The sequence below is a fragment of the Cardiocondyla obscurior genome, linkage group LG27 (genome assembly GCF_019399895.1).
Source record: "Cardiocondyla obscurior isolate alpha-2009 linkage group LG27, Cobs3.1, whole genome shotgun sequence".
Lineage (NCBI taxonomy): Eukaryota > Metazoa > Arthropoda > Insecta > Hymenoptera > Formicidae > Cardiocondyla > Cardiocondyla obscurior.
Window position 1 is genome coordinate 1,154,169 of NC_091890.1, and position 25,054 is coordinate 1,179,222.

Genomic DNA, 25,054 nt, shown 5'->3' on the forward strand with positions numbered 1-25,054 from the left:
ATTATAAATTCATAGATATAAATTTTTGAGTCGTATATACTTTGTATGAGATTAAAAGAAATCGAGTTTGTTTTCAAAGACTAATTTCCTCGATATAAAGAACTATTATTCGATTAAACCGGAGCAATAGAACGATTTCGAGTCACGTCACTAAGCCAACGTTCGTCCGTGACCTTTTTCGTGAATTTTAGCGTAACATTAGAATGTCGCAGAAGGAAATTTAATTACACTTAATCAATATAACAATGCCGTGTAGTTCCTGAAGGGTTTAAAAGGTGGAACGAACTCGTTGGAAAGAGAAGGACTAATCATTCGTGTCTATTACCTTCCCATTTCTGTATGACGGGCAACAGAAAGAAAAAGGGAGAACGCGGTTCGTTGAGGAACGCAGCACTTTTGACAATCTTTGTACACAGTTACGGTATAACGCAGACATATATTGCTAGCGCGGCATAAGCCATGTATATAGCCGTTGTTCTTGGCGATGTCGTTTACGATACCCTGTCGATGACGAGGGCTCAGTCGTAGTCTTAGCAACGCTCGACCATACAAATAACTATTACATGCTATACGCTTGCGTGAAGCAATCGTATCGAGATTAATTCTAACGTTATTATTATGTAAATTGAAATTTAATAATAGAGATATATTTCATGAGTTTCTTCTATTTCACGAAGTTGTGGAATACGTTCACAATTTGCGGCTCTGAAAGTTTTAAAACAGTATATTTTTTAATTATTACTTGACATATAGTGCTATAATTGTCACGGTAATATTTTCTTAATTAATAACTTTGCGATAAAAATTAACGAGATTTAGTTGTTTGCATGTTACTGAACACGTAACATTTCAGTCAGGCGAGTGAGCCAAGATCAATATTACGCGTTTACAGAGTAAATCGATACGATTGCGACCGTGATGCAAGACTGTCACTGTTGCTATATCCGGTGAATGATATATTCGTTCTGTAGATAATTCTTTGATTAAAATAGACGCAAATACATAATTGACAATATCGTCCACTTTGTTTTAGACCGCGAATTCTCAAGTAAATTATTTATCCGAATATTTCATTCGTAACCGGTTGACACTTTAAAAAACGTGTTAACTGTACAAATAGTCGAGTTGGCTAGTTTTCGGTATCAATGTGCTGCCAAATTATAATGCTATTTTAAGCTGAGACGTACGAGAGTACGTTATTTGTAGAACAGTGCTACTTGCGTGCCTTCAATATCGAACGTCTCTCTCAATTCTGTGATACTTAACGTCTAACTGTATAATTAATTAGTAAGACGATCCTTGGCTAGTACAAAAGCCAAATTTCCAACACTATCGTGTTTAATAGAAGTTGCGTATGAATATATTCGTGATATCATAACAACGAATCGTTTGTAATCTTATCGAGTAAATCTTCACGGATTCGATTTTTTCCAAAAGTTCTCAAACCTGAAAAGCTCATAGTTAATTAAAAAAATTCTAAAGCATATTTATAAAATATCTTTCAGTATTTGCAAAAATTAGAAAAAAAATCTTACCACGTATTACATTAGTTTGAAGAAAAGCCTTTGTGTCAATATAAGATCCGCTTAAAACATTTGCTGTTTGTGATACTCAATAAGATTTCCCTAATTTAGTTATTCGAAATTGGCTCAGTGCCACGAACCAGCGTGTTTCGTCGTCTATATAAAAGAAAGATCAAATCACCAGAGAGAAAGATTGCTCTTATACGAAAAACGCGTTTATGGTTCAGATGGAACCTCACGAAGCAGAAGAGTTACTTAAGTATCATCTGCGAAAAAACAATCTTTTGCCAGATGAGTCCAGATCATGGACTGTCAATTATTCTCCTCTTGGAGGCCGCGGAATATTTGCCACGCGAGATATTCAAGCCGGCGAGCTGATTTTTACGGACGTTCCACTGTTAATAGGGCCACGTTGTTGTAACAAGTCTCTGCCGATGTGCGTTGTCTGTTATAAGAGTAATTGCCCTCTTTTCCCCTGTGATCATGGCTGCGGCTTACCGATTTGTTCTGCGGAATGCGAAAATTCCACATTGCATATTGAACGGGAATGTCGATTTATGAGAGAATGGGTGCCAAATTGCGGTTCTTCATGGTCCAAGGATCTGTTACTTGCGGTAGTGTTAGTACGTAGTCTCACATTATCGAAAGAGCAACGTAAGCTCTTATATGCTTTCGAGTGCCACAGAAATCTTACTCCTAATTACGAGGTACGTTTCGTTTTCTAGAAAATATTCTATAAATTTTTCATAAATATTTAACTTCGGAGAAATATAGAAAATAAATAGTTAAATTTTCATAAATGATAGTTTATTACCTTATACTTTTTTTTCTTCAGTCTTTTTTCAAGTAATTTTCCATTTTCTAATAAATTTTGCATGTAATATTTATATAAAACATGTAGCAAATAAAACTTCTTATGAGTTTATCAACTTATGAGGCAGATCGATTTTCTAAAAAAAAACGTAGTCCATCTTCCTGACGATGAGCAAATGGAACTGATGAAACGTACTTGCGGTGTCTTCAATACGAATTCGTTTGAAGTTGTAGTTATATCTTCACCTGATAAAGATCACACAACGAGTTTACGTGGTCTTTATCCAATGGGTGGGTTTCAAAATCATTGTTGCGTACCGAATACTAGACATCACTTTGACGAACAGCAAAAAGTGTATGTAAGCGCCGCGTTACCTATTATCGCTGGTGAGGAAATCACCATGTCTTATACCAATTTGTTATGGGATACATGGAGGAGAAGGCAATTTTTGAATATTACCAAACATTTCTCTTGCAATTGCAACAGGTGTTCCGATCCATTGGTATGTTAAGGTCATAACAACTTGTAATAATAATAATTTAGGCAAAGTATTCTTTTTCTTCTTCTCCAGGAATTTGGTTCCCAACTTCTCGCGCTTTTCTGTGCAAAAGACGATTGTGCAGGTCATTTATTACCTCACAATTCTCTTAATTATAAATCATCCTGGATCTGTAACAAGTGCCAGACCAGTGTAAATCATAGACAGGTGTTTATAATCATAATTTATTTTTACAATACTTAAAATTAATTTTTATTTCATCTACGAATGTAAGTTTCACTATTTTGTAGATCGAGTGCATTCGTTCGGGCTTGAACTCATTTGTATCTAATGTTATATACAAAACTCCGCGAGAAATTTTACGCTTTGTAGAAGTAGAATTATCAAAATTGGTACCCGCTACTAATTATAGCTTATTAAATATAAAGTATTGCATAATCTCCTACTTTGGTAGATTACCTGATTTGAAATGGATAGGTAAGATATATATTTTATTTAAATTAATTATAAAAAATCTTGGGAATTTTATTACCTTTATGTTGCACAATATATGTATACGCCGTTAATATAAAATTCATATTACTGTAGATCTCACGGATGCAGAACTTAGAATTAAGCAGATGTATTGTAATGATATACTTTCTGCTTTGGATGCTTTGAATTCTGGAGATTCGATTACTAAAGGTAATATGTGATACGGGAGATATTGTATATACATTACTTATGTTGATTTCTAACGTAGATTTCTTGTTCCTGTGAACAAAAATCAGATAAAAATTTTTTTTTTTATATAAATTGTAATAATTACGCCACGACATGAATAATATATTAATTCATGTCAAAATTATATACAAAATTAAAAAAAAATCTTACGTTTTAATTATTATATTAAATTAAAGTTTTTAAAATTATAATTACAATTAAAAAATCAACATATAATTTTTTAATGTATTTATAATATATTTTTAGGTCTTGTTTTATACGAGTTGTATCGTACAAATCTTGAATTACTTAAACGTCAAATTTCCGATGATAATGCTGCACAGACACATTCACATATAAGAGTATGTCAAATTATACATATATGTATAGATTATATTTTAATTATGTATTAATTTAAAACCTGTCTTTTTGTTTTGCTTTAGACTGACAATAATGAACAAATATTACAAAAAGCAATGAGTATATTACAAAATGATGTCGGTGCAGCTTGCGTTCGCAAAAGTGATTAATATATTGATTTTATTTTACTTTACTCGATATTAGAGATATATATATATTATGAAAACACGAAAATAAAAACTGCACTTAAATGGTTCTGATTTTTTAGCTCAACACTTATTCACGAACTGTATAGTATACGTAATAAAAGATTTGTAATATATAATAGATTAATGAAAAGGTATATATATTTAATATAGTAATAAATAACAAAAATAGTTGTTATTTATAACTTAATATATATAAATATAATTACTTTTTTACATTACTTGCTGCAATAAACTTTTCGCTTCTTCATACAAGGTAGCACTCGGTTTTAATGTTTCCCAATCGTAGTCAACGTCTTCGTCGTAACTCAGATTACTATTTCTAAAAAGAATTTTATTATATTAACAAATTACATATCATTAAGTTCTACAATTATTAATTTAATGTTATTAATTGCTATTTATAATAGAATATATATTTGCTTTTAAATTAAATATAGTTTAAAGCTAGTTACCTGTACAAAGTATCGTCTACAGCATGCATCGCACCATTGCCTAAATCCTGAAGTAATCGATTTCGAGCAAGCGCTGAATGCATTAGTGCAATATCATTTAACAAAAATTCTTTATGATCTACAAAAGAAAATAGGAATTTATTCACACAAAGACTTAAGTTTTTGTATTTCGATTTAATTACACGGAGGTACTTACCGTTTTTTTCATATTTTTTTAGCAATTTTTGTACAAAATCTTCACCTGCATATTTTTTAGATATACCGATTCTGTAAAATATCGCTTTACATTGCCATCTGTTTTCCGCAGAGTTTTGGTCAGACGGTACAATTCTCTTCGCTTGAGTTTCCTTTACGAGAGATTCCCAATCAACTCCTAAAGCGTCACCTAATCCTTTACCACTCGTTTTAATGTCTTCTTCCAATTCACCATCAGAAATTTCTTCAAAGTCCATAGTTTCCATATTATCGTCTTCCATATTTCTAACATAATAATAGAAAAATTAAATATATAAAAAGTTTGACATTTTAAAGAAATCTCGTATAAACAAAATTTATTCTTTATATATCTTACTTCAATGACACTGTATCGGCATTATCCTTAGATTTTGAACTGAAAATAGTTTCTTCTGTAGGTTCTTTAGGAGATAATTGAGCTGGCTCCTGTACAGTTGATTGTGTATCGCGATGTGCGGTGTCTGATGTTTTCTTATTTGCCCGTGTTTTATTTTCCGTATCCTGTCAAAAAAATTATATACAAATATTTTAATACTTTTTCAAAGTAAAATAAAAAATTAAAATGTGAGGATATATACCGCTATATCTTCTTCCATATTCAATATATCATCAGGATCGTCGCTTATATCACTTAAATCGCTTTCAGTATGAAGTGTTTGTAAAGATTCGTCGGTGACTGGACGTTTTGGTTCCACCACAACGGGTTCCTTGATTTCAGGTTTATCTTTTTGAGAATTCTTCTTTGGAAAATTATCCGTAGACTTTTCTCTAGGAGTTGTGGTTAATCTACCTTCGGCAAGTTCCATCAATTTTTTGTTAATAGGCTCTTCTTTCATACTGCCGTAAATAGCAGCCTGTTTAGCAGAAGGGTGAATTGTAGGCTCTTCTCTTGTTTCCGGTGCATTGTACGACCGTCTTTTGCTATAAAAATTAATCTCGATTAATATTTTAATTAATATGCCAGATATACTCATATTATTAATTTATTTTATTGTAATCTTGCGTAAAATAGTACGCTACCTATGTTGCGTAGAATCTCCATGCTCTAAGTCCTTCGACCGGTCATTTCTATAGTGAGATCGAACGTGCACATTCTGATTATCCCATTTCCGTGTATCGTTTGTCGGCTTCCAGTCATTTAGAGTATTATCGTACCGAGGATTCCACTCTTCGTCATGTATTTCTGAACGAGGTAGACTCTCCCTGCCCTCCCACAATGTTCTAGTGCGCCATTCTCTGTCTTCCCATTCTACGGGATAATTACGGTCTCGATTGTGCTCCACATCGCGATGATGTCCTTCCCAATTATCGTTAGAAACAGTTTCATCTCTGAAAATTAAAAACAATAGATAATCTAACGTTTAAATCGCAAAAGAATAATTATCTTTTTAATTCATAATAATTAATTACCTAATATTCGCTCCACCACTTCTCAATTTATCGCCAGGATAAAGAGGATGTCGATGATGATGATGATGATGACGATGCTCGTCGAAGGATGTTCGTTCTGTAGCCTGAATCACGTATCTCGAGTCTCTAGATCTCTCGTCGCGTGCAGTGCGTCTTTCTTCGAACGGACTGTCGTATCTTCTACCCTCGATAGTTTTCCTTCTGTCATCCTCGTGGATATGAGCGTGATCCCGATATTCCACGTGCGGTGTCGGCTCTTCCTGTTCGTCCCAGTGTTCAGGCATTCTGCCGTAATTTCTACCAAAATTCCTATCCACCTCCATGGTGCGTCGTGGACTGTTCGCGTCTCGACGGTCCACTATTCGATCGATTTTGCTTGGAACGCGGTTTGATTCGATTCGCGGTTGATCCTTTCTGTTGCCGTGCTCCGACGCGTGACCACGTTCGTACCTCACGCCGAATCTTCGGTGACGATCTCTGTCGTAGTGACCGTCTACTATGTCCAATAGATGATCACGCGGTAGAGCAGGTGACACGGTTACCGCCGACGAGGAAGATGGGACCGGAGCAATGGGTAACGCTGATGATGATTGAACACTCGATGACGTCGCAACGTGACCACTTTTGTCGTGCAAAGATGCACGATCTAAAGACGTTTCACGAAAACGATCCATGCGATCCCGAGGCGAGTTGATGGTCGGCTTGCCGCGGTTCGACACTTCCTTTTCGACAACGCTGTTTCTGTCATATCTTCCGTCTAAACGTGACTGCGTAGAACTCCGTTCACGCTCGGCGAGAGCTTTTGTTTCAGACCGCTCCCGTTCGCGATCACTTCTGCTCCGCTCACGGGTACCGCTCTTTTCAAAAGACACGTCTTTGCCTAGGGATCGCTCCTTAACCCTACTGTTATAACGCGAATTTTTGTCTACAGACATACTCAATGCAGCGGGTGAAATTACCGCAGGTACGTCTCTCTCTCGTGACTTTATAGGCTTCTCCCTTTCTCGGTCACGGTCGCGATCCCGCTCTCGTAACTCTCGATCTCTTTCACGTTCACGGTCACGTTCTCGCTCCCGTTCGCGATCCCGGTCTCTCTCCCTATCGCGTTCGCGTTCACGTTCTCTATCGCGATCTCGGTCCCGATCACGATCTCGTTCGCGTTGCCTTTCATTGCGACAACGTTCCTGGGATCCATCCTTATCCTTGTCGCGTTGAGGCTGATCGCGAGGCAGTCTCGAAGAACGTTCGTCTCTCGTCTCTTTCTCACGTTGACGCTCGCGGCTTTTCTGCCGCAATTTATCGCCGCTGTAAGTTTTCTCATCAAAATCTTTGTTGGTATTGCTTCTTCGATAATTTTCATCCTGATTAGAAGTCACAGTTTGTTTTACTTTGCTCTGCTCGTTCTTTCTTGCGTCATCTCGTTCTTTACTCTTGTCTCTCTTGTGCGACTCGCGATCTTTTTTCTCTACATCCCTCGCGCGATTAGACGAGTTGCCCTGCTTCTCGGGATTTTTTGCTGGAGTAAGGTCACGCCTCGTTCTCGACGGCGTTCGACTGCGTTGTGCTTTTGACGACGCATTGTCTTTAACGTGTTGATACTTGGACGATCGTTCCGTCGACGACGGAGGTGGTGGTGTACGCGAACGCACATCCTTGTCCTTGCACTTTGATCTCAACCGATCGTCTGACTTCATCTTTTCGTCGATAGTGCGATTTTTTTCCTTCTCCTGTTCCTTGATTTTGTCAAATGACTTGCACTTAACAACGTCCTTGGACAAACATTCGTCCATGTCGCGAACCTTTTTGTAATGCCGGCCATCCTCTTTGTCCACTTCTCGATTACTTTTTATTGTTTTCGGCGATTCGCTCCTGTTTCTTTCCCGAATTTTGTTGGACGGCGCATGATGCGCGACGGAAACCTGCGAGCCTAAAGTCGTTGTCGTTGCAGATGTGACTCCACTCGTGGAGCCCTGTTGTATCACAGGTGATCTAGCGCGTAATGAGCCAGAGTGCTTCTTAGATGCAGACGATGATCCATATTTCTTGACTGATCTCGAGATGAGTTCCTTCTTTGTGGAATTACTCTCGAGTTTGCGTTTCTTCTTGTTGACAGATTTTTCGCTTCTTGTTCCCAATCTCTTGAGCTTCAATCTACAAAATACATTTGTGTTAACTTGTTTTAAAATTAGTTACGTATATGACGAGCACTAATAATTTTTTTTAGATTTTATATTACAAAATAGAAATAATCTTGCTCGTTAAAATAAACACTTACTTTCTCTTTCTGTCTTTATCCTCGCTATAATCAGCAGAAATGTTATGATGCCTTTTACTCTTAATCTTTTTAATTTTCTTATGCGAGTCGGATGTCGATGTAGAAGAAGAGTCGTCGCTGCTTGAGCTACTGCTACTGCTAGACGTGCTGGATGTGCGTGAACTGGAGGAGGAGCTCATCGCTTTTTTCTTCTGCCTTACTTTATCCTTGCCATGTACTTCTTTGTCTTTCTTCATTTGTAATTCCAATTCTCGTTGTAATAATTGCCGCCGTCTCTCCAAAACTTTCTCGTCCTCGTACTCGAGATCTGTCTGATTCCACTCTTCTATGTTTAAGTCTGGGCTGTGCGATGCCTTTTTCACGATCTTCGACGTGAGTCGTTTAAAAGGATCCTCAATGAGCTAAAATATTAAGAGCGTTAAAAAAAGAGCTTCTTAGCCTGCGCTAACAGTTAATTATATCGTAACGATAGAAAAATGCTGTACGGTCTATACTTACCCCAGATGTACTTGCGATTGCATTATCCTTCTTAGCACGTTTAGATGGGCTTATCAATGTATGTGTGTTGGCGTATCTAGTTAACAAAGAAAAAGACCGATAACGGACATTAAGCTGGTGAAAAATAATTAAATAAAATAAGTGAAGTCCGCCGCTCACTTGCAACTCTTTCCGTAAGAACAACTGCCGTTGAGGGCCCAATTTCTGCAGTAATCCGACGTACTCTGAGCGGCGGCGGCGGCGGCGATCGCTGGTTTGGTGCCCAACCTCTCAAACACACTCGGCCGTCGTGAAGAGTCTGTATTACATTTCGTAGGGTCAGCCGTTATCTTCCTTATGTTTGGCTTTGACATATTATCACCATAAAGCACTTGTATTCTCACAATGGAAGCGCATAACTGCGAGCGTGCGGGCGTTCACGTGCCGCGCGAAATCGTCATGCGACTCGGCGATGCGGTGTACGCGCGAGGCCGAAGGGCATTTCGTTCCCGTCGCTCCCGGACATGTGGAAGTAGTGGGAATGCCACTGCTGGCCACCGCCACCGTAGGGCTTCTCGTCTCCCCTTCCCCGTAACGATCGTTCACCTCGCGAGTCGTCCTCAGCGAGATCGTAGCCGCCCGTGACCCCGCGCACGGTCCTTTTCGGCTAGAAAAAAAAAAAAAAGTTGACGAGACCGGCCATGTTTGTCCGGGTCGGTAAATCAGTCGATCTTGATTATCGACCATCTTGATGATAAGTATAAAATTTCTATTATTAATAATGCACACGTAATCGCGTAATTAGCTCGTAATGTGCGCCAGTTAAATATATACGTCGTTATCGCAGTTATTTTATTAATAGGAGCACGCACTTGCGACGTTATAGTAGCCTATTGTAAATGCAAAATTATATTTTTCTTTTTTTTTTTTTTCACGTGGTCGTCACCGGATTGAGTAACTGTGTTAATTATATACATATATACAAGTATAATTTTTACATAAAATCGAACGGAATAAATATATGCTTACGTTACTTGACAATTACTTCGGCTGCGATCTCGATCGACTCGCGGAGACCTTCCGGATTTTGTCGCGCAGCTTTTCAATAAAAAAAAAAAAAAATGTGAAAATAATAGCGATGTTAATAAACGTATAAAATTAATAAATGTACATACAAAATTATACAGAGTAGCAAAACAACAGAACGCTTGTTGTGCACGATCATCATTACATTATGCGCGCTTATCGCAAAATATGCGGAAATCGGATGACTTAATACCAGAGTCACGTCGAATCATGCCAATTAAACGAGAATGACCGATCAGACGACCGATGACTAATAAGCAATGCCGTATCGCCTTTCGCTGAATCTTACTTTTCGCAATATTATACAAGAATTTACATGTCTCTTTTACGCATTTATTAAATTTCGTTAATATTTCGCATTCCTCTGGCTTAAAAAAAAAAAAAAAAAAAAATACTATAATTTATCTAAACTATTACAATAAAAAATCCACTTGCCGTTCGCATGTGTTTTTTTTTTTATTAGAATAAAAATGATAATTCAATAATTCATACATATTCCAATCGAACTGATCAATTTACCTTCGGGTCGTTTGCCGTAACTCGATTAGCACGATTAACGCCGGGAATGCATTCGCACGTTAATTGTAAACATTACGCTTCACATGGGCGAACGAGCGAACGCAAAGCACACCATTGTAAATGTATCGGGGTCGTCGAAACAATTAAAGTAGCGCTTTTCGCACATAAGCGCGTATTGCACACCAGGAAAGTAGAGAAAAGTATTTCTTTATACGCATAATTTTTTTTTTTTTTTTTTGCATGCTTGAGATTACGGTGTGACACTGGAGTGACGCCTCGTGCTACACTGATATTACACACATTAAACTTTTGCCGACGTTACATACACAGCGAATGAAACCTACGGTGATACCCCGCATAACAATAAATTAGACTGCATAACGATTCAATAAGGATTATACAACATCTGCATTTATATCTATATATTATATATATAATCGTTTGACTATATATCCACACGTTTTTTTTTTTTCTTTCTTTTTCTTTTCTTACTCGCTCGTAATTACAACGACCTTTAGCGCAACTTTACATACAAAAATTGATTAAAAAAATATTAGTACGAATATAATATGGATTAACATCTTGCATATTTAAAATATATGTATGTGTATATTAGTGATTAGCAAAATATAATTGTAATTTTAATCGCGGCATACAATCGCTCTAAACAATTGTCGAACATAAGAGGCATTGACGGCACATCATGTCCGTTCTCTCACCTAAAAGTCTAAAGCAACGATATCCAACCTTGCGCCACGATTACAATCTTTTCACATACATTATTATTTTATCTTCAGATAATCCAAATATATATATGTGTATATCGTATGTACATACATGTATGTATGTAGGTATAGCGTTTCATTCTGAGGTAGATCGAGTCAGCAAACAGCAAACAACTATATAATTCAAAGCTCGTTTCTAAGTGCATCTAATGCACGCAATCTAGATCTTTTACTATTACAATTAAAACTACACCGTTGTCTGAATAATAAAAACAAAAAAGATCATCAATGTCAATTCTTGGTATTGTTGCGTCAGCCGCCATCAATAATTCCGAAACCTTGATCATCATTACTAATTACGTAAGAGTGGAATTAATTATATCTATTCGGGGAAGAAAAACAAAAAACGATCGTCGAGATATGTTTTGAACTCGAACAATATTAATCAGTATTATTAAACCTAATGCAAGTTTTATTATCGTTTTGAAGCTAACAGTACTGCTGCGTAATGCATATTTATTGCAATTAAAAAATTAAATTTAGAATTAGATGTGCAACACTGATCTAATAGACATTGATGATATCTCTCGTACGTTATAATTATTAAGTGACATTCGGCACTTTTTCTTTGCACTTTCATCAGGATATATCACTGTTAATAGAAACAAATGATACATTTGCAGCTAATTTGTAAAAAAAAAAAAAAAGAACTCCTTTGTTTGTACAAATACATTATTGAAACTATCATACGTGATGCGTGAAAAATGTTATATACAAATTGATATTGCATATATATAAATACATGTATATATACAATAAGAGAAAATGCAGATATTTTTGTAAAAAAAAGTGACGATTTGAAAGTCTAAAAGATAAACCAATATATATATATATACATATATATTATATATCTCAAGGTTTCGTTTCATATTTTCATCGATAAACAATTATCTGAAATAATGTAAGATATTTGTTAATTATACGTTAATCATAAGTTAACTGTATGTTTGCTTTTTGAAGCACTGCACAGCAACTTTAAAGATAAAAAGCAATATTATACTATGTATATATAGACATACAGCATATTTTTCTAAAGTTATATACACGCGTAGACATAAAATAGGAAAACGGTTCGGTAGAATATTAAAAATTATCGATACCACCATCGGGAATACCGGCTCTAATATTTTCCAGTACTTTGTTCACAAATTCTGTTGAATGATTTGCTATTCGCATTTCTGTAATAAAGAATTTATAGATATTTTAAAATAACAATAACGATTAATATATTTTACATATGGATTTACATATGGATTTATCCATATGGATTTACATATGGATTTATCCATATATCTATTTTTATTTATTTCCAGAAAAAAAAAAATTATGTTTACGCATATGTATGTAAAAGAGTAAAGATATTACTTACTGGTAGCCAGCTTGCAACATTTATCCATTTGTCGTGTAAGCTCCTCTTGAGTTTCAAGATTCGTTTCAGCTAATTTAGCAGCGAGCATATGTTTAGCCTGTGATATACCTTGTATAAGACGTCCTAAATAGAAAATTAATAGTTTTTTAAATATAATTCAGATAATAATTATAATAATTTTTTATTTGACGTTTACTCAACTGTGTTCTGCTTCAAGTCCATGCAGTTTTATTTTATTAGCTTCATGTTGAGCCTTTTTCTTTAAGCGGCACGCTCGTGACGCTAGCTTATTTTTTTCTTTACGCGTTTTTGGCCTCGCGGGGAATGGCAATTCCGAAACAGGTGTCATATCATTGATAATACGATTTAATTTGTCTAACTCTCGTCCAATGTTGTGAAGTTTGCGAGGATTTGGTGTAAGATCGTTCCCATCGCCTTTTCGTGCTTTTCCACTGTGCTTAATTCCTCTAAGAGCACAATGAGGACTAAATACTGGATCAGTTGCTTCATTCAAAACGTGCGGGTCTTCTAATCGCGCTCGCGCGATTAATCGCTGTCCTTTTGGTCCCTTCGCTTGAACATTATACTGCCAGAAAAATCTTTCTCTCTTACTGTGCTTGTCTTTTCCTAATTCTGTTCCTGGTCCTACTCTGTTACTCGGTTCCTCGCCATCACTTCCACCTGTATCTAGTAGAAAAATAATGATAGTTTAGCTGCATTTATTTTAATTTAAACGCATTAAATAAAACAATGTAAAATTAATTTTTATATAATGTAAAATTAATTTTTATATAATGTAAAATTAATTTTTATACAATGTAATTTATTCTACATAAAGATATTTTATTTTGCAGGATAAATAATATAAATGTGAAGTAAAAAATACCATTATCACTGCTGTAATCATCATAATGGTCACTATCATCATCGCTATCTTCGTAACCCTCGTCATGACTCAGAGGATCAATGCAGAGAGGATCTGGACTAAGAGCTCCAGTGCTTAAACTACTCGTTGATCCTGCCTCTACTAAGCTACCAGTACTTAAGAGATGTTGTCGGGGTTCCCTGTGGGCCCAGATTTGATCCAAATGTCCCATTGTCTGCGTTGGCGCAGACATAGACAATCTCGAAACTTTAGGTTTACCACCTATCGTAGAGATATTATCCACCTGGCTGGATACCGGGTTGTTAAATGGATTTTCGCCTTTTTTCATAAGTAGCTCATGTAAAGTAGACGATCCAATAGGCCGAGAAACAGGATGTGGTGAAGTTGATGAACTTGCTGTTGAACTACCTATATAAATTACAACACCATAATCATTCTCATCAAGAAACAATAAATAATTATATTATTATAATAACTATATAATATATTTATTTGAATAATATTTATTCATATGCATACCTGCAACATTACTAGTTCCTGGACTAGGAAATGCAGTAGGACTAACAGCTTCTGCATTATCTGCAGTATTCAAACTTCTATTTAAATTAAAGCCACATGTATTTGTATATGTTGGACAACTACGGTGAGTTACTCCAGACTGAGGAAAACTGCTAGGTGCAAATCCTGCACTGTGACTAAACAGAGAACTAGTCGATGGAGTGGTGTATTCCATTTTTATTGGCCTTTCTTCAGGCAACAGCAAGTCATCAAAATTTAAATCTCCAAGTAGGATGTCATCATTAGCATTTAACTCAGCCAGAGTTGGCCCTTGGATCAGGTCAGCTTTGTCCACTTGGAATATATCGTCGTCATCCATCTTAAACGAGACGTCCATTTGATCTGGGTCCATTTTAAATGGGTAATCCATTTGTTCGGCCCTCATGTCCCATCCAGAGGAGACTGCCAGAGGAGATGGCGAGAACTGGTCGTACGTTCCCCGCGTGGTGCCCCTGTGTCCCCCGGGTATCGGGACCGACGCTGACGCCGAACTCATTTCTTGAACGGGTTCTTGCTTAACCGTGCTGTCCATCGTGCTGGCGAGCGAGAAATCGCTGTACTTGGAGTCGTCCATCAGTCACGAGCGTGTTGACGAAAACAACGATAAAGCGCGTGCTACAATGACGATATTTTTGCAGAGTGACAGAGAAGGGGAGAAAGAGGAGGGCGGCCGTTCCTCTACGGGACACAAAAATCCGTGCGAAGGCTCGGACAAAACAAATCGTCCCCGAGATCGATTTACCCGTCGTTCGATCTCGATCCTTGAGCAACGGATGTGTCGGAGGTAAGTGTCACGCGGAAACAACGATTGTTACTCCTCCGACAACGCGACGGTGGCTAAATAATGTTCGGCGGAACGATAACGAGATAGAAAAAAACGCGAGAGGCTTACCGTCCGCAGAGCAAGGCTCCCAAATTCAAGTCTGACTTGACGAAACGCGGGCTCTCCGCGGTCTCGATCGATTCGCAGCACCTCGGTGCACAGACGGCTACGAGGAGGAAACACGGCTTCTCTGGCTCGCTGATAGATCCCGACGGGGGTGGGCTGACCTGCTCCAGGCAAAATATACGTCGGGAAATCACATATCGGTCCATGCGCGCACGTAGCACGCTCGCATCGGGCGTCTCTCGTTAGCGAGCATTTTCCGCGGCTGACAGCATCGTGGCGAGGCCAAGACTCGGGGGCCTCGCTCTTTCTTTCCCCCCTCGAACGGTCCTCGAGACGACTCGGGCTCGACTCGTGCCCGCGAGCTTGGCGCCTCGTATCAAAGGATCACTTCGACTGCAATTCCTCGTCCGCGATCGTGCGAATCCTGCCCCACGAAGGCCGTGCGCGGCTACGCGTAAGCGTCACGTCGAGAAATCGCGCGAAAGAATCGGCCTCGGAATCGCGAATGGACGACGACGTGTGCTGTTTGTTATTGTTTTGCCACGAGACTGCGGGGGCTGAGCGATCGGTGATGTTTGCATAAAAAGAGGAACGAATCACATGACACGTCTCGCGAACGAACGTCGGCCAGTCCGCGGCGCTGACCAATCGCGTGCCTCCGTTCTCCTCCCATTTGCGCGCGCCTTCCCGTAGGTGCGTTCGAAAAATCACTATTCGCGCAATTCAGCGAACAGCGACTCCCCGAACGCACCCCGTGACTACGCATTCCGCAGGTTACAGCGCGGAGGGATCGTCGTGCGCAAGCGTTCGCGAAAAAAAAAGCGCCGCTGCTCAAGGACGCCGATCTTTTTCCTCTTCCGTTGGCTTTCTAAATCGCGTGTGACCCGTGACCGAAACGCTGCGCCCTCCTTGCGATCGACAAATGTAAACGGTACTTGAGAACCTTGACATGCCATCTCTTTCGTCTTTTTTTTGTTCGAGTCCACTTCAAGCTATCTAGGCTTCGATTAGGTTAATTGAAAGTTATCTAAAAAAGTTCGGTTTCGCACGAAGCTCCTGTGTCTCTTTATCTGGATATCAAAACCTCGCGATTTATATTCTCCGTAGTCATCGCGGTCTTGAAAGAACAAGAACGAAAGGAATTTAAAAAAAAAAAAAAAAAAAAAAAAAAGATTGAAACGAACCGCCAGCTAAAAAACAGATAAAACACTGCTGACTTTAATGGATCTGATTTCGTCCTTTTCGAAGAACGTTACTTCTTGGTTTTGTTTCAAATAAAAAAGTGTTGACGAGAGAACAAAAAGACTACGGTTTTTCATCTCTCGTGGAGTGGTTCGTTCATTCAAATTATTCTCTCTCTTTTCGTGAACGTTTCTCTTTAACAAATAATTTTTTATTAAGTACATATGTATGTAGCACATACCTAAGCATGTTAGATTTTACCAGAAAACGCTTTTTAATATCGCTACTACATGTACTCGTTTTATTTTGTTTCAGGAATAATTTTGAACTGGAAGGTGCGTACGCCATTGGCTACAGTGACTGTACGCATGCGCAATATTTTCTTCTCCTTCTTTTCCAATGCCAGACATTAGAAGAAGAAGATAGTTGCTGAACAGCACGAATAGCGACTTCCCGCACGCACTTACTGAACCACGTGCCCTTCCCTTTCCCATTCGACGTTCTACGAGCTTCCATGCGATTTCAATCTTCGAGTTCGGCACATTGTGAGGAGTCGAGGCCTGAATACTTTGTAAATTATCTTTAAAATATGGCGTATTACAATGCAGAGGACGACGTGGAAACTATGGCTGAACGGTAAGAACGACAAGAACATTACATGCGTTATCACTTTTTTTATATACGGCCAAACTCCGTGGCTTAAGTAAATTTTTTGCAAACTGAGGAGGGAGCAATTTAGCTGATCCAAACGGTTTTGAGATGCTCTACGCGAACGATTTGGCACGAGCAACGTATTTGTAGGTGGAACAGATCGTGCTCGGCCTCACGTGGCTGAAAGCATGGCTTTATTCGCCCGGCTTGCCGTGTATTGATCTGTAATTATTTTCGCCTGACCTTCGCAGGTCCTGCTTTTCTATCGTCATCATTTTTTTCATTTACCGACTCGCTCGTTGCTCACGATTTTTTATGGAGAAAATAAAAACTTGCCGTTGGAATATTTGGTACATTTTGTCCTGAAAAATTTCAACAAACCCAAACAACGGAAAGATTATGTGTTAGAATTTCTAGGCTTCATGTTTAGTATCTTATTACAACCCTTGCAACTTGAGAATAATAGTTGCACTTGTTTTCCTTTTGATACTTATTTCGTAAGCCTTTACATTTTTGATGCCAATGGCATCAAATTCATTTCATGATAATGCCTTGCATGATTTTTTTTATGTTATTTACAGGAAGGAGTTTAAAATATATGTGACTAATTTGCCACTAGAATTAAATGAGGTATGGTTCATTAATTTTCTAATAATTATTTTCTTATAATTTATTATTTTATATAATTTATATAATTATTAAAATATTGTATGTGATCTTTGTTAATTTTAAACTTGATTTCAATGCATATTAATTACATGTTAATATTGTTATATGCTTATTTGAAATTAATGTATCTTAATTAATTGATAATTTATTATATTTAAATTCATAAATTAAATGATAACATTCAAGGCGGGCATTGGAGATATTTTTAATCAGTATGGAAAAGTTCTTAATGTATACCATCCCCGTAATACTACATGGGCTTTTGTTATATATGAAACATATCATGAAGCTGAAAAAGCTATACGTGTGCTTGATAACAAAAAACCATTGTATCTGAAAGTGGCACTTGCTAGGGATAAACCTATGAGAGATGAACAAGTATTTCGTACATCTGAAGCTGTTGAATCACCAGTAGCAAGATCTATAGATTTGCTGCCTACTCCCAATAATATAATAAAACAGTAAGTGTCATTGTTATTAAGAATTATTAAAATATTAAAAGTTGCGATTAATGTAAACATGAAATTGGTATTTTAAGATGTTTTAAACATTAAAAAATATTGATATTAAACATAAGTAAAAAAATGTGTATGTATAATTTTTTTATTTGTACAAATTATTAAATTTTAGACCAAGTATTGGCCGTGGTAGAGTAATAAATGCAGTACCTTCGCTTCAGTCATTATCCAAACCAATTGACTCTTATGAAGTAGAGGATCCTTACGTAAACACAAACCAATTATGGACGAGGTAAACTAAATATAATACAACAATTGTTTAAATTTTATTTTATATATTCTATTACGCTAGAGGTAAGATAACTGTTACTCGAGATGGAAGAAGACATGTTTCTCTTGGACGTGGTTATACATTATATGAATATCCAGAAGTATATCCTATTGAAGAATATATATCTAAAGTATACGAGAAAAGAAATCAGGTACGCAAAAATAATATAAAATTATTATGTTTTAAAAGTTGTGTATTTTATAAATAGTACAAATTATTGGAACTTTGTTTTATTATTACAGTTGATTTAATTAATATTATAATTGTAGATAAATAATAAATAATTCAATAAGTTGTAATTGTTTATAGGGATCATACATATATTCTCAGGATAAGTTTCAGAGTGCATTACAAAAATGTTTAGTTTGTTCCATAAAAACAACGAAACATTGTGCAAAATGCCATACATATTATTGTAGCAAAGATTGTCAATTGAATGATTGGCCACGACATCAAGCCGAGTGTGAACGTATTCCGTAATTATACTTATATTACTTTATATTACGTTAAATCTATATATGCATATATATATATATATATATATATATATAAATTAATATAATTATAAATAAAATTAAATTTACTGTGTTTAAATTGCAAATTAATATAAAAGCAAATATAAAATTTATATTTGTCTTTATTTGATTTTAGTCAGATAAAGAAAAAAATTTTAATTAAACTACCCATTTATACTTTGTTGTACCGCAGTATTAAACTTTGCTAGCTTTGTTTAAAAAAAAAAAAAGTACACTTTAGTAAAATTGCTGTTTTTTATAATTAAATAATATATCGATGAAATAGATAAAATTATGTTACAAACCATATTTTATTAATTTTTATCTATTTTTTATTTACTAATAACAATTCTAGTGTTAGTTATAATTTTTTTTTTTTTATTTTTTGTTTACAGAGAGTTAGTGGAAGAAATTGATAATGACGTGTCATCTTTAAAAATTGACCGAGATAATGAAGTACATCAAACGAAAGACGAGTCGGTATCGAACACAATTAATAAAACAGATAAACCTAGCGAGGTAAAACTGCGACGACCTAATACAATTATTCCGATGAAAGAAAATTCGAACTCTATAAATTCAAATATTGATATGCATAAAAGTACATATCAATCTATGAATAATGGTATTCAAAGTAGATGTTCACCTAGTCGTGATAATGGTAATGGTACATCCGAAACAAAAGCGGATCAGTCAATAGTAAGAGATACTATTTCTCAGCATAGATTGCATAAACAGAATGATTCTAGTGAGAGTATCGATCAAGTAAGAAAGAGTAATGAATACTCTTCATTTAAGTCCATTGACCAAAATTGTCATAGCCGTAATTATCAAAATAATTCAAGTAAAACCATATTCGATAAAGAAGGGAGTGAAAATGATAGTAATGTAAGAGATAGAAGTCACCATAATAATAAAAATTATTTACAAAGAAATGGTTTTCAAGATAACAAAGACTTTGATTGTCATAATGGGAAAGATGTCAGTGATCAAAAACCAAGCATTTCGAACGAAATTAATTTTTATAAAAATACATGCTTATCGAAATCAAGATTTACAATTGTGGATGTCATAATGTCGCTCGGTAATGGTGAATATTGGGTAATCAAAGAAGAGGATGTTAATGCACGCAAAGACTTAATGAAGGCGTTACAAAACGTTGCAGTAAAATCATATAATGTCCCTCCGGTTATCGATAAAATTTATGGCGTGCAGAGTGACAATACTTGGTATAGAGCAATAGTAACATCTTTAAATCCTGTTAAGATTAATTTTATTGATTACGGTGAAGATAAGACACTAAAAAATGACGAAAAGTTTAGAGAAATTGGAGACTTGGTTAATGTTTCTAAGTTTGCTATAAAAATTCGTTTGCAAAGCACACGTGAAGAGTATAAAAATTTCAATCCAAATGATAAGATTTCTGTTAGAATGTTATCCACAGATTTCGGTAATACATTAATAGTTGAACAAGAAAAGCAATCAGAAAGTTCATCTTTGCATACATCAAAAAGTACATCAAACGGTACGAAAAAAAAAATAATGGAAGAAAATCATAAAACATCAAATAAAAGTACAAAAGAGCCCGGGTTTCAAGTACCTAACGTTTTAAATGCTTTGACTAATTTGTTAACGCAAAACGCAGTTTCTGAGTTGCAAATTAGTGGCTGCATGCAATTTTATAAACCCATTCAAAACAACGTTTACTGCGTAGCTTTGGTTCCACAAGATTTCAGAACAGAATTTACCATGATCTGTGATGATTTACGTGAAGATTGCTCGAAAATAAGCAGTGCTGCTGATTATAAGTACGTATAATTTATGAATATACTATATATTTTCAAATATTTATTATACCGAGTGTCCGCGACGCGATAGAAATAATTTTGGGGATAGGTAGGATTTAAAACACTTTTTTATTTGTCTCGACAAGCTCTACTTATCCCCAAAATTATTTCTATTGTGCCGCGGACACCCTGTATATTATTCATCACGAATAAATTTAAATAAAAATAAAACATTATATTTTTTTAGACCAAAAGTAGGAGAGTTAGTTTGTGGTAAAGATTCTGAGGGATATTGGTACAGAGGTTACATATGTTCCGAAACACCAAATTTGTCTATTTTTAAAATAGATGAGGCACAAACGCAATCAGTAGAGAAAGTTTTGCCATGTCCTGCAAAGTACTTCGATATTTGTGCTTTTGGAGTAACATGTGAAATAAATAATTCTGCTGAGGTGCAAGTAAGTTACTTATAAAAAATATATATAGAGTATATAAATATAAATACGAATGTAATTTTTTAATTTTGTTCTTATTATGTTACAAGATTGTGGATGGTATGTCGGCATGTTTCAACACAATCGTGAATAAGAATACCAATCAAGAAAACTTCGAAATAGAAATAACTACAGAATCTAAAAAAATAATGGGTACTTTGAAGCCTTGGAAATTTGTAACAAATGTATTCTTCCCAATAAATAATAAGTCTGAGGTTTGGCACATTATGTTCAAATATTTTTACTATCGGTATGATTTATCATTTTATTATTTTTATGATTGTGATTTCAGATTTGTCTCACTAGTTATCGAAATCATTATTGTATGTTTGCGCGATCTTTAGATGAAGAACAAGTTGAATACTACAATAAAGTTCTGCAAACCGTTGCAAAAATTGCTCCAACAGGTAAAATAATAAATGTAATAAGATGAATTAATAATTATATAATAAATAATAATATAATATTATTTTATTTTATTGCAGCTCCAAATCTTACTAGGCCTCCAGCTGATCAAGAAATAGTAATTGCACCATTTGAGGACGGTAATAGTTATCGAGCAATGGTGCTTCGCGCGGAAAACGATAAAGCTCGAATAGTATATATTGATTTTGGCAATGTGGACGTAATTGACGTAAAAGATCTTAAGGCTATGCCACAAATCAGTTGGATGGTATTAATTACTCGATATATTCGCTTACTTACATGATAAAATATAATTATTATTTTATACATTGAATATTACACAAGATGTAATTTTTTTTATAGCAACAGAATTGTGCCCAAAGAATATTTTTGAAAGACGTTCCACATGATGTACCCAGTAACCCAGAAGTCGACCATTATATTCGAGATTTATTAGGCAAAGAAGTGCCTTTGATATGTACATACGACAAAGGTACATCACCCAAAGATGGAGTTCGGTTGACAACGGTTACAGGAATATCTGTTAATGATGAAATAAACCGACTATTAACTCCAAATTGGAAAAAAGAAGACAGTGACGGTAATAATAATCAATTAGAAGACATTTACAAAGTTGTTAAAAAGTAATATATTTATCGCAAATTGTTTGTATGATAATTTTGATTTATGATAAATTACACATACTTAAATATTTCGAAAAATGTATATATTTTATAAATTAAAATATTATATATTCATTATTTTTCTTATACAGATAACAGATGTTACATGTTAAATCATATCGAAACTGCAAGTCTAGGACGCGAAGGTGATACAGTGAATGCACTGGTACTTTTTATACAGGAGGACGATCAACTTACGTACGCGCTGGGTCCTTGTGATGAGAATTTAGGCGATCACATTGTTAACGTGTTGCCGAAAATGGTAAATAACATGTTATTTCAAGTATTTATATATTATTATTTTACGTACTATAATTTTTATTTTATTGCAGTTGTTAGAATATAGTGAAAAAAATAAATATTATATACCTCGAGTGAGCGAATTATGTATCGCATTATACGAAGGAGGATGGTATCGTGCAGCATGCATTGATCCAAAAGAAACGCCTACAACGGCTACCATTTTCTTTATCGATTTCGGCAACGTAGAATCTGTAGAACATAAAAATATAAGACTAATGCCTAAAGACTTTATCGTACCAGCAGCATTTGCGAGTTTGTGCTCGGTTGTTAGTAAGTATTAGAATCTGATAATTTAAAATATATATAGTAATTTTTGTATTCAAATTTATTATTCCTTGTAGATTTAGCACCGGTTGATGATAGCGGCAAATATTCTAAAGCTGTACAAAAGAAGGTAAAAGAGTTAGTAGAGCCAAATTCATTAGTCAAAATAAAAATTGTGAAATACAATTCTGACGATTGCGGATATAAAATCGAGATGCCAGAGATTCGTGACAAGTTAGTCAAAGAGGGTCTTGTATAGCTTTATAAACGTTTTAATATACATAGTTTTACATATTACGTCATCTTTTTATTGTAAGATTTTTTTTATATTTTGAATTTTTATAATTTGATTATATTCTCGTTTATGGAGATGATTTATATTTTTAGACTAGTAAGAGAGATATTAGATTACTTGACTTGTGTACCTCTTTAAATATGATAGTTTAGTTTATTATGTTTTTTTTTTTTTTCTTGAAAAAATTGTGTTAAACATTGTTTCGCATTTATGAACGCAGGCTTGTTCTTCAAACTAAGCTGGCTGTATTAACTTTTACATACCAGATCAATGTTCATCTTTTTCCTTCTAATATAGAGCGAAAAAGATAATCTTTGTATAAATAATAGTACAAAATTGCAGCCAGCTACAAACCACAAGTCTATTACATTGTATTCTTTTTATTACCAATGATTAATCTTAAGAAGATAATAAACTTTTTGTATTTTCTTAATTAAGTATTAACTACAGTTTATCTTTTATCATGAAGATGTTTTTTCCTAAATAATTAATACTAGGTTTAATTATTTTTGTGATAATTACACAATAATAAGACTACAATCTATTTGTAACGCTTATAATATATTTTTTGACGTGTGTGGGACACAAAGATGAAAATTTTAATTGGTGCATATCAATGTTTTTTTTTAATTTAGATTATTATTTTTTTTACACGTCTACACTTTAACTGAATATTGTATTTGCCGTGAAAAAACCGATAAAATGTACATTTATTATTGTAACCTACACCGTTTTTTTTTTCCTGTTTCTTTACGACGACCTAACCTCTGTTGATATCAACTGAGTACAATTGCTCGGTCTCAGATGACACATCTCTCGCGAGATTTCCGTTGCTCGTCAAACAAGAGGCTTCCGAGAAATAAAGAAAGTAGTGAACGATGAACGTGCAAACTAGACACCCTTACGAGGGTTTACTGCACAAGTATACGAACGCTATGAAAGGCTGGCAGTACCGTTGGTTCATCCTGAGCCCGGAGACCGGCGAGTTACATTACTTTCTCAGCGAATCTGAAAAGAATCAGAGGCCACGGTGTTCAATATATCTAGCCGGTGCCGTAATAGCCCCCAGCGATGAGGACTCGAATACGTTCACTGTCAATTCTGCTACCGGTAGATATTTAATTATCAAGCTAAATATGAATCTGTCCTTGTGATGCGCAAGTGTTTGATTCAGTTAAACTAATTATGTCTTTTCAGGTGACATGATCAAGTTACGTGCTACAGATGCAAGAGCACGACAAGAATGGGTAGACAAACTGCGAGCAGTTACAGAGATGTATACCAGAGCGATAGCCAGTAGCCATCCTCCATTGCCACCGCGCGAACACCCTGGAAACTCTGGTAGAAATCCTGTCGTCAAATTGGAAGTGTTGGACGCCTTTGCCAATTGCCAAGAACAGCTGCGAAAGGTCGAGAAGCACAATCTTGCCTTAGCGCAGTGTATTGAGAATTCAGATCTACATCTGGATTCGGATCTCTTAGTTCTCAAAGCGATGGCACACACGACTTTACACACCCTGGGCCAATGTCTCAATATATTATACCAGTAGACGGTTGATCATATATTTTTTACGCTTAACTATTAATATCAAGATTTTTTATATCCCCCCAGGTATGTAAAATTATCTTCCTTGTTCCGAAATATTCATATCATTTTATTTTAAACGATTATGTACTTAATTACAATTAGGGCTGGTTTCAGATATATACATGATTAAAAATGAGATTGATATCTTTTGCCATTATATTGTAAATTAATAATCGTAAATCTTTATAATAAGTAAGGAAATATTAAGGAAATATTAAGTAATTGATTTCAAATAATTAATCAATTTACATAAGCACTTTTGTACTTCTTACACATTGCAAATGAAATATTAATCATTGATAAGCTCTTATGCTATTTTTATTCGATCGTGAAGAAACTGCAGTTTTTTTTTTTTTTTTTTTTTTTTTTTTTTAAACTTGTT

General features: G+C 35.4%; 5 protein-coding genes across 8 annotated transcripts; 3 read left to right on the forward strand and 2 right to left on the reverse strand.

Annotated features, from left to right (window-relative positions):
* Positions 1–1,041: 1,041 nt before the first annotated feature.
* Positions 1,042–4,332, forward strand: LOC139112281 (SET domain-containing protein SmydA-8). The gene is made up of 7 exons (XM_070673228.1): positions 1,042–2,230; positions 2,465–2,839; positions 2,909–3,043; positions 3,127–3,313; positions 3,425–3,520; positions 3,806–3,900; positions 3,982–4,332. The coding sequence occupies exons 1-7, from the start codon at positions 1,742–1,744 to the stop codon at positions 4,066–4,068; spliced, it is 1,464 nt and encodes a 487-aa protein (XP_070529329.1). The 5' UTR covers positions 1,042–1,741; the 3' UTR covers positions 4,069–4,332.
* On the reverse strand, positions 2,874–9,622 carry LOC139112262 (zinc finger CCCH domain-containing protein 13). 2 transcript variants are annotated; one of them, XR_011547355.1, is made up of 12 exons: positions 9,136–9,622; positions 8,977–9,052; positions 8,479–8,879; positions 6,204–8,354; positions 5,814–6,122; positions 5,372–5,714; positions 5,131–5,294; positions 4,756–5,039; positions 4,560–4,677; positions 4,314–4,426; positions 3,369–3,589; positions 2,874–3,006 (listed from the first exon to the last, which is right to left on the reverse strand). XR_011547355.1 is itself a non-coding variant. In XM_070673183.1 (11 exons), exons 1-10 carry the CDS (start codon positions 9,327–9,329, stop codon positions 4,318–4,320), a joined length of 4,149 nt encoding a protein of 1,382 aa, XP_070529284.1. In that variant the 5' UTR covers positions 9,330–9,622; the 3' UTR covers positions 3,337–3,589; positions 4,314–4,317. The 2 variants fall into 2 exon arrangements, 1 of the variants encoding a protein (XP_070529284.1); XM_070673183.1 differs by lacking the exon at positions 2,874–3,006 and having other exon boundaries at positions 3,337–3,589.
* An 850-nt stretch (positions 9,623–10,472) lies between these two features.
* Reptor (repressed by TOR) lies at positions 10,473–15,551 on the reverse strand. 3 transcript variants are annotated; one of them, XM_070673207.1, is made up of 6 exons: positions 15,051–15,551; positions 14,120–14,694; positions 13,601–14,008; positions 12,916–13,401; positions 12,715–12,837; positions 10,473–12,523 (listed from the first exon to the last, which is right to left on the reverse strand). In XM_070673207.1, the coding sequence occupies exons 1-6, from the start codon at positions 15,251–15,253 to the stop codon at positions 12,429–12,431; spliced, it is 1,890 nt and encodes a 629-aa protein (XP_070529308.1). In that variant the 5' UTR covers positions 15,254–15,551; the 3' UTR covers positions 10,473–12,428. The 3 variants fall into 3 exon arrangements, with proteins under 3 accessions (XP_070529308.1, XP_070529307.1, XP_070529309.1); XM_070673206.1 differs by having other exon boundaries at positions 14,120–14,712; XM_070673208.1 differs by having other exon boundaries at positions 14,120–14,773; positions 15,051–15,193.
* A 704-nt stretch (positions 15,552–16,255) lies between these two features.
* Vret (vreteno) lies at positions 16,256–23,810 on the forward strand. Its single transcript, XM_070673184.1, has 16 exons — positions 16,256–16,379; positions 16,545–16,865; positions 17,462–17,510; positions 17,736–18,010; positions 18,180–18,299; positions 18,360–18,489; positions 18,648–18,814; positions 19,249–20,661; positions 20,888–21,098; positions 21,185–21,349; positions 21,427–21,541; positions 21,620–21,807; positions 21,903–22,140; positions 22,315–22,484; positions 22,555–22,795; positions 22,867–23,810. Exons 2-16 carry the CDS (start codon positions 16,819–16,821, stop codon positions 23,046–23,048), a joined length of 3,711 nt encoding a protein of 1,236 aa, XP_070529285.1. The 5' UTR covers positions 16,256–16,379; positions 16,545–16,818; the 3' UTR covers positions 23,049–23,810.
* LOC139112279 (oxysterol-binding protein-related protein 11) lies at positions 23,808–24,962 on the forward strand. Its single transcript, XM_070673226.1, has 2 exons — positions 23,808–24,194; positions 24,282–24,962. Exons 1-2 carry the CDS (start codon positions 23,963–23,965, stop codon positions 24,632–24,634), a joined length of 585 nt encoding a protein of 194 aa, XP_070529327.1. The 5' UTR covers positions 23,808–23,962; the 3' UTR covers positions 24,635–24,962.
* Positions 24,963–25,054: the final 92 nt, after the last annotated feature.

What these genes read in the sequence shown, in the direction of transcription:
- LOC139112281 (XM_070673228.1), top strand. Translation starts at nt 1,742, where the DNA reads ATGGTTCAGATGGAACCTCACGAAGCAGAAGAGTTACTTAAGTATCAT. An exon ending in ACAGGTGTTCCGATCCATTG is followed by an intron (nt 2,840 to 2,908) that starts GTATGTTAAGGT and finishes CTTCTTCTCCAG; the next exon opens with GAATTTGGTTCCCAACTTCT. An exon ending in AGACACATTCACATATAAGA is followed by an intron (nt 3,901 to 3,981) that starts GTATGTCAAATT and finishes GTTTTGCTTTAG; the next exon opens with ACTGACAATAATGAACAAAT.
- LOC139112262 (XM_070673183.1), bottom strand. Translation starts at nt 9,329, where the DNA reads ATGTCAAAGCCAAACATAAGGAAGATAACGGCTGACCCTACGAAATGT. An exon ending in CAATCGCAAGTACATCTGGG is followed by an intron (nt 8,880 to 8,976) that starts GTAAGTATAGAC and finishes TTAATATTTTAG; the next exon opens with CTCATTGAGGATCCTTTTAA. An exon ending in GTAGACGATACTTTGTACAG is followed by an intron (nt 4,427 to 4,559) that starts GTAACTAGCTTT and finishes AATTCTTTTTAG; the next exon opens with AAATAGTAATCTGAGTTACG.
- Reptor (XM_070673206.1), bottom strand. Translation starts at nt 15,253, where the DNA reads ATGGACCGATATGTGATTTCCCGACGTATATTTTGCCTGGAGCAGGTC. An exon ending in AGGAACTAGTAATGTTGCAG is followed by an intron (nt 14,009 to 14,119) that starts GTATGCATATGA and finishes TAATTTATATAG; the next exon opens with GTAGTTCAACAGCAAGTTCA. An exon ending in TGATTACAGCAGTGATAATG is followed by an intron (nt 13,402 to 13,600) that starts GTATTTTTTACT and finishes TTTTTCTACTAG; the next exon opens with ATACAGGTGGAAGTGATGGC.
- Vret (XM_070673184.1), top strand. Translation starts at nt 16,819, where the DNA reads ATGGCGTATTACAATGCAGAGGACGACGTGGAAACTATGGCTGAACG. An exon ending in AGCAGTGCTGCTGATTATAA is followed by an intron (nt 20,662 to 20,887) that starts GTACGTATAATT and finishes ATATTTTTTTAG; the next exon opens with ACCAAAAGTAGGAGAGTTAG. An exon ending in TTAACGTGTTGCCGAAAATG is followed by an intron (nt 22,485 to 22,554) that starts GTAAATAACATG and finishes ATTTTATTGCAG; the next exon opens with TTGTTAGAATATAGTGAAAA.
- LOC139112279 (XM_070673226.1), top strand. Translation starts at nt 23,963, where the DNA reads ATGAACGTGCAAACTAGACACCCTTACGAGGGTTTACTGCACAAGTAT. An exon ending in CACTGTCAATTCTGCTACCG is followed by an intron (nt 24,195 to 24,281) that starts GTAGATATTTAA and finishes ATGTCTTTTCAG; the next exon opens with GTGACATGATCAAGTTACGT.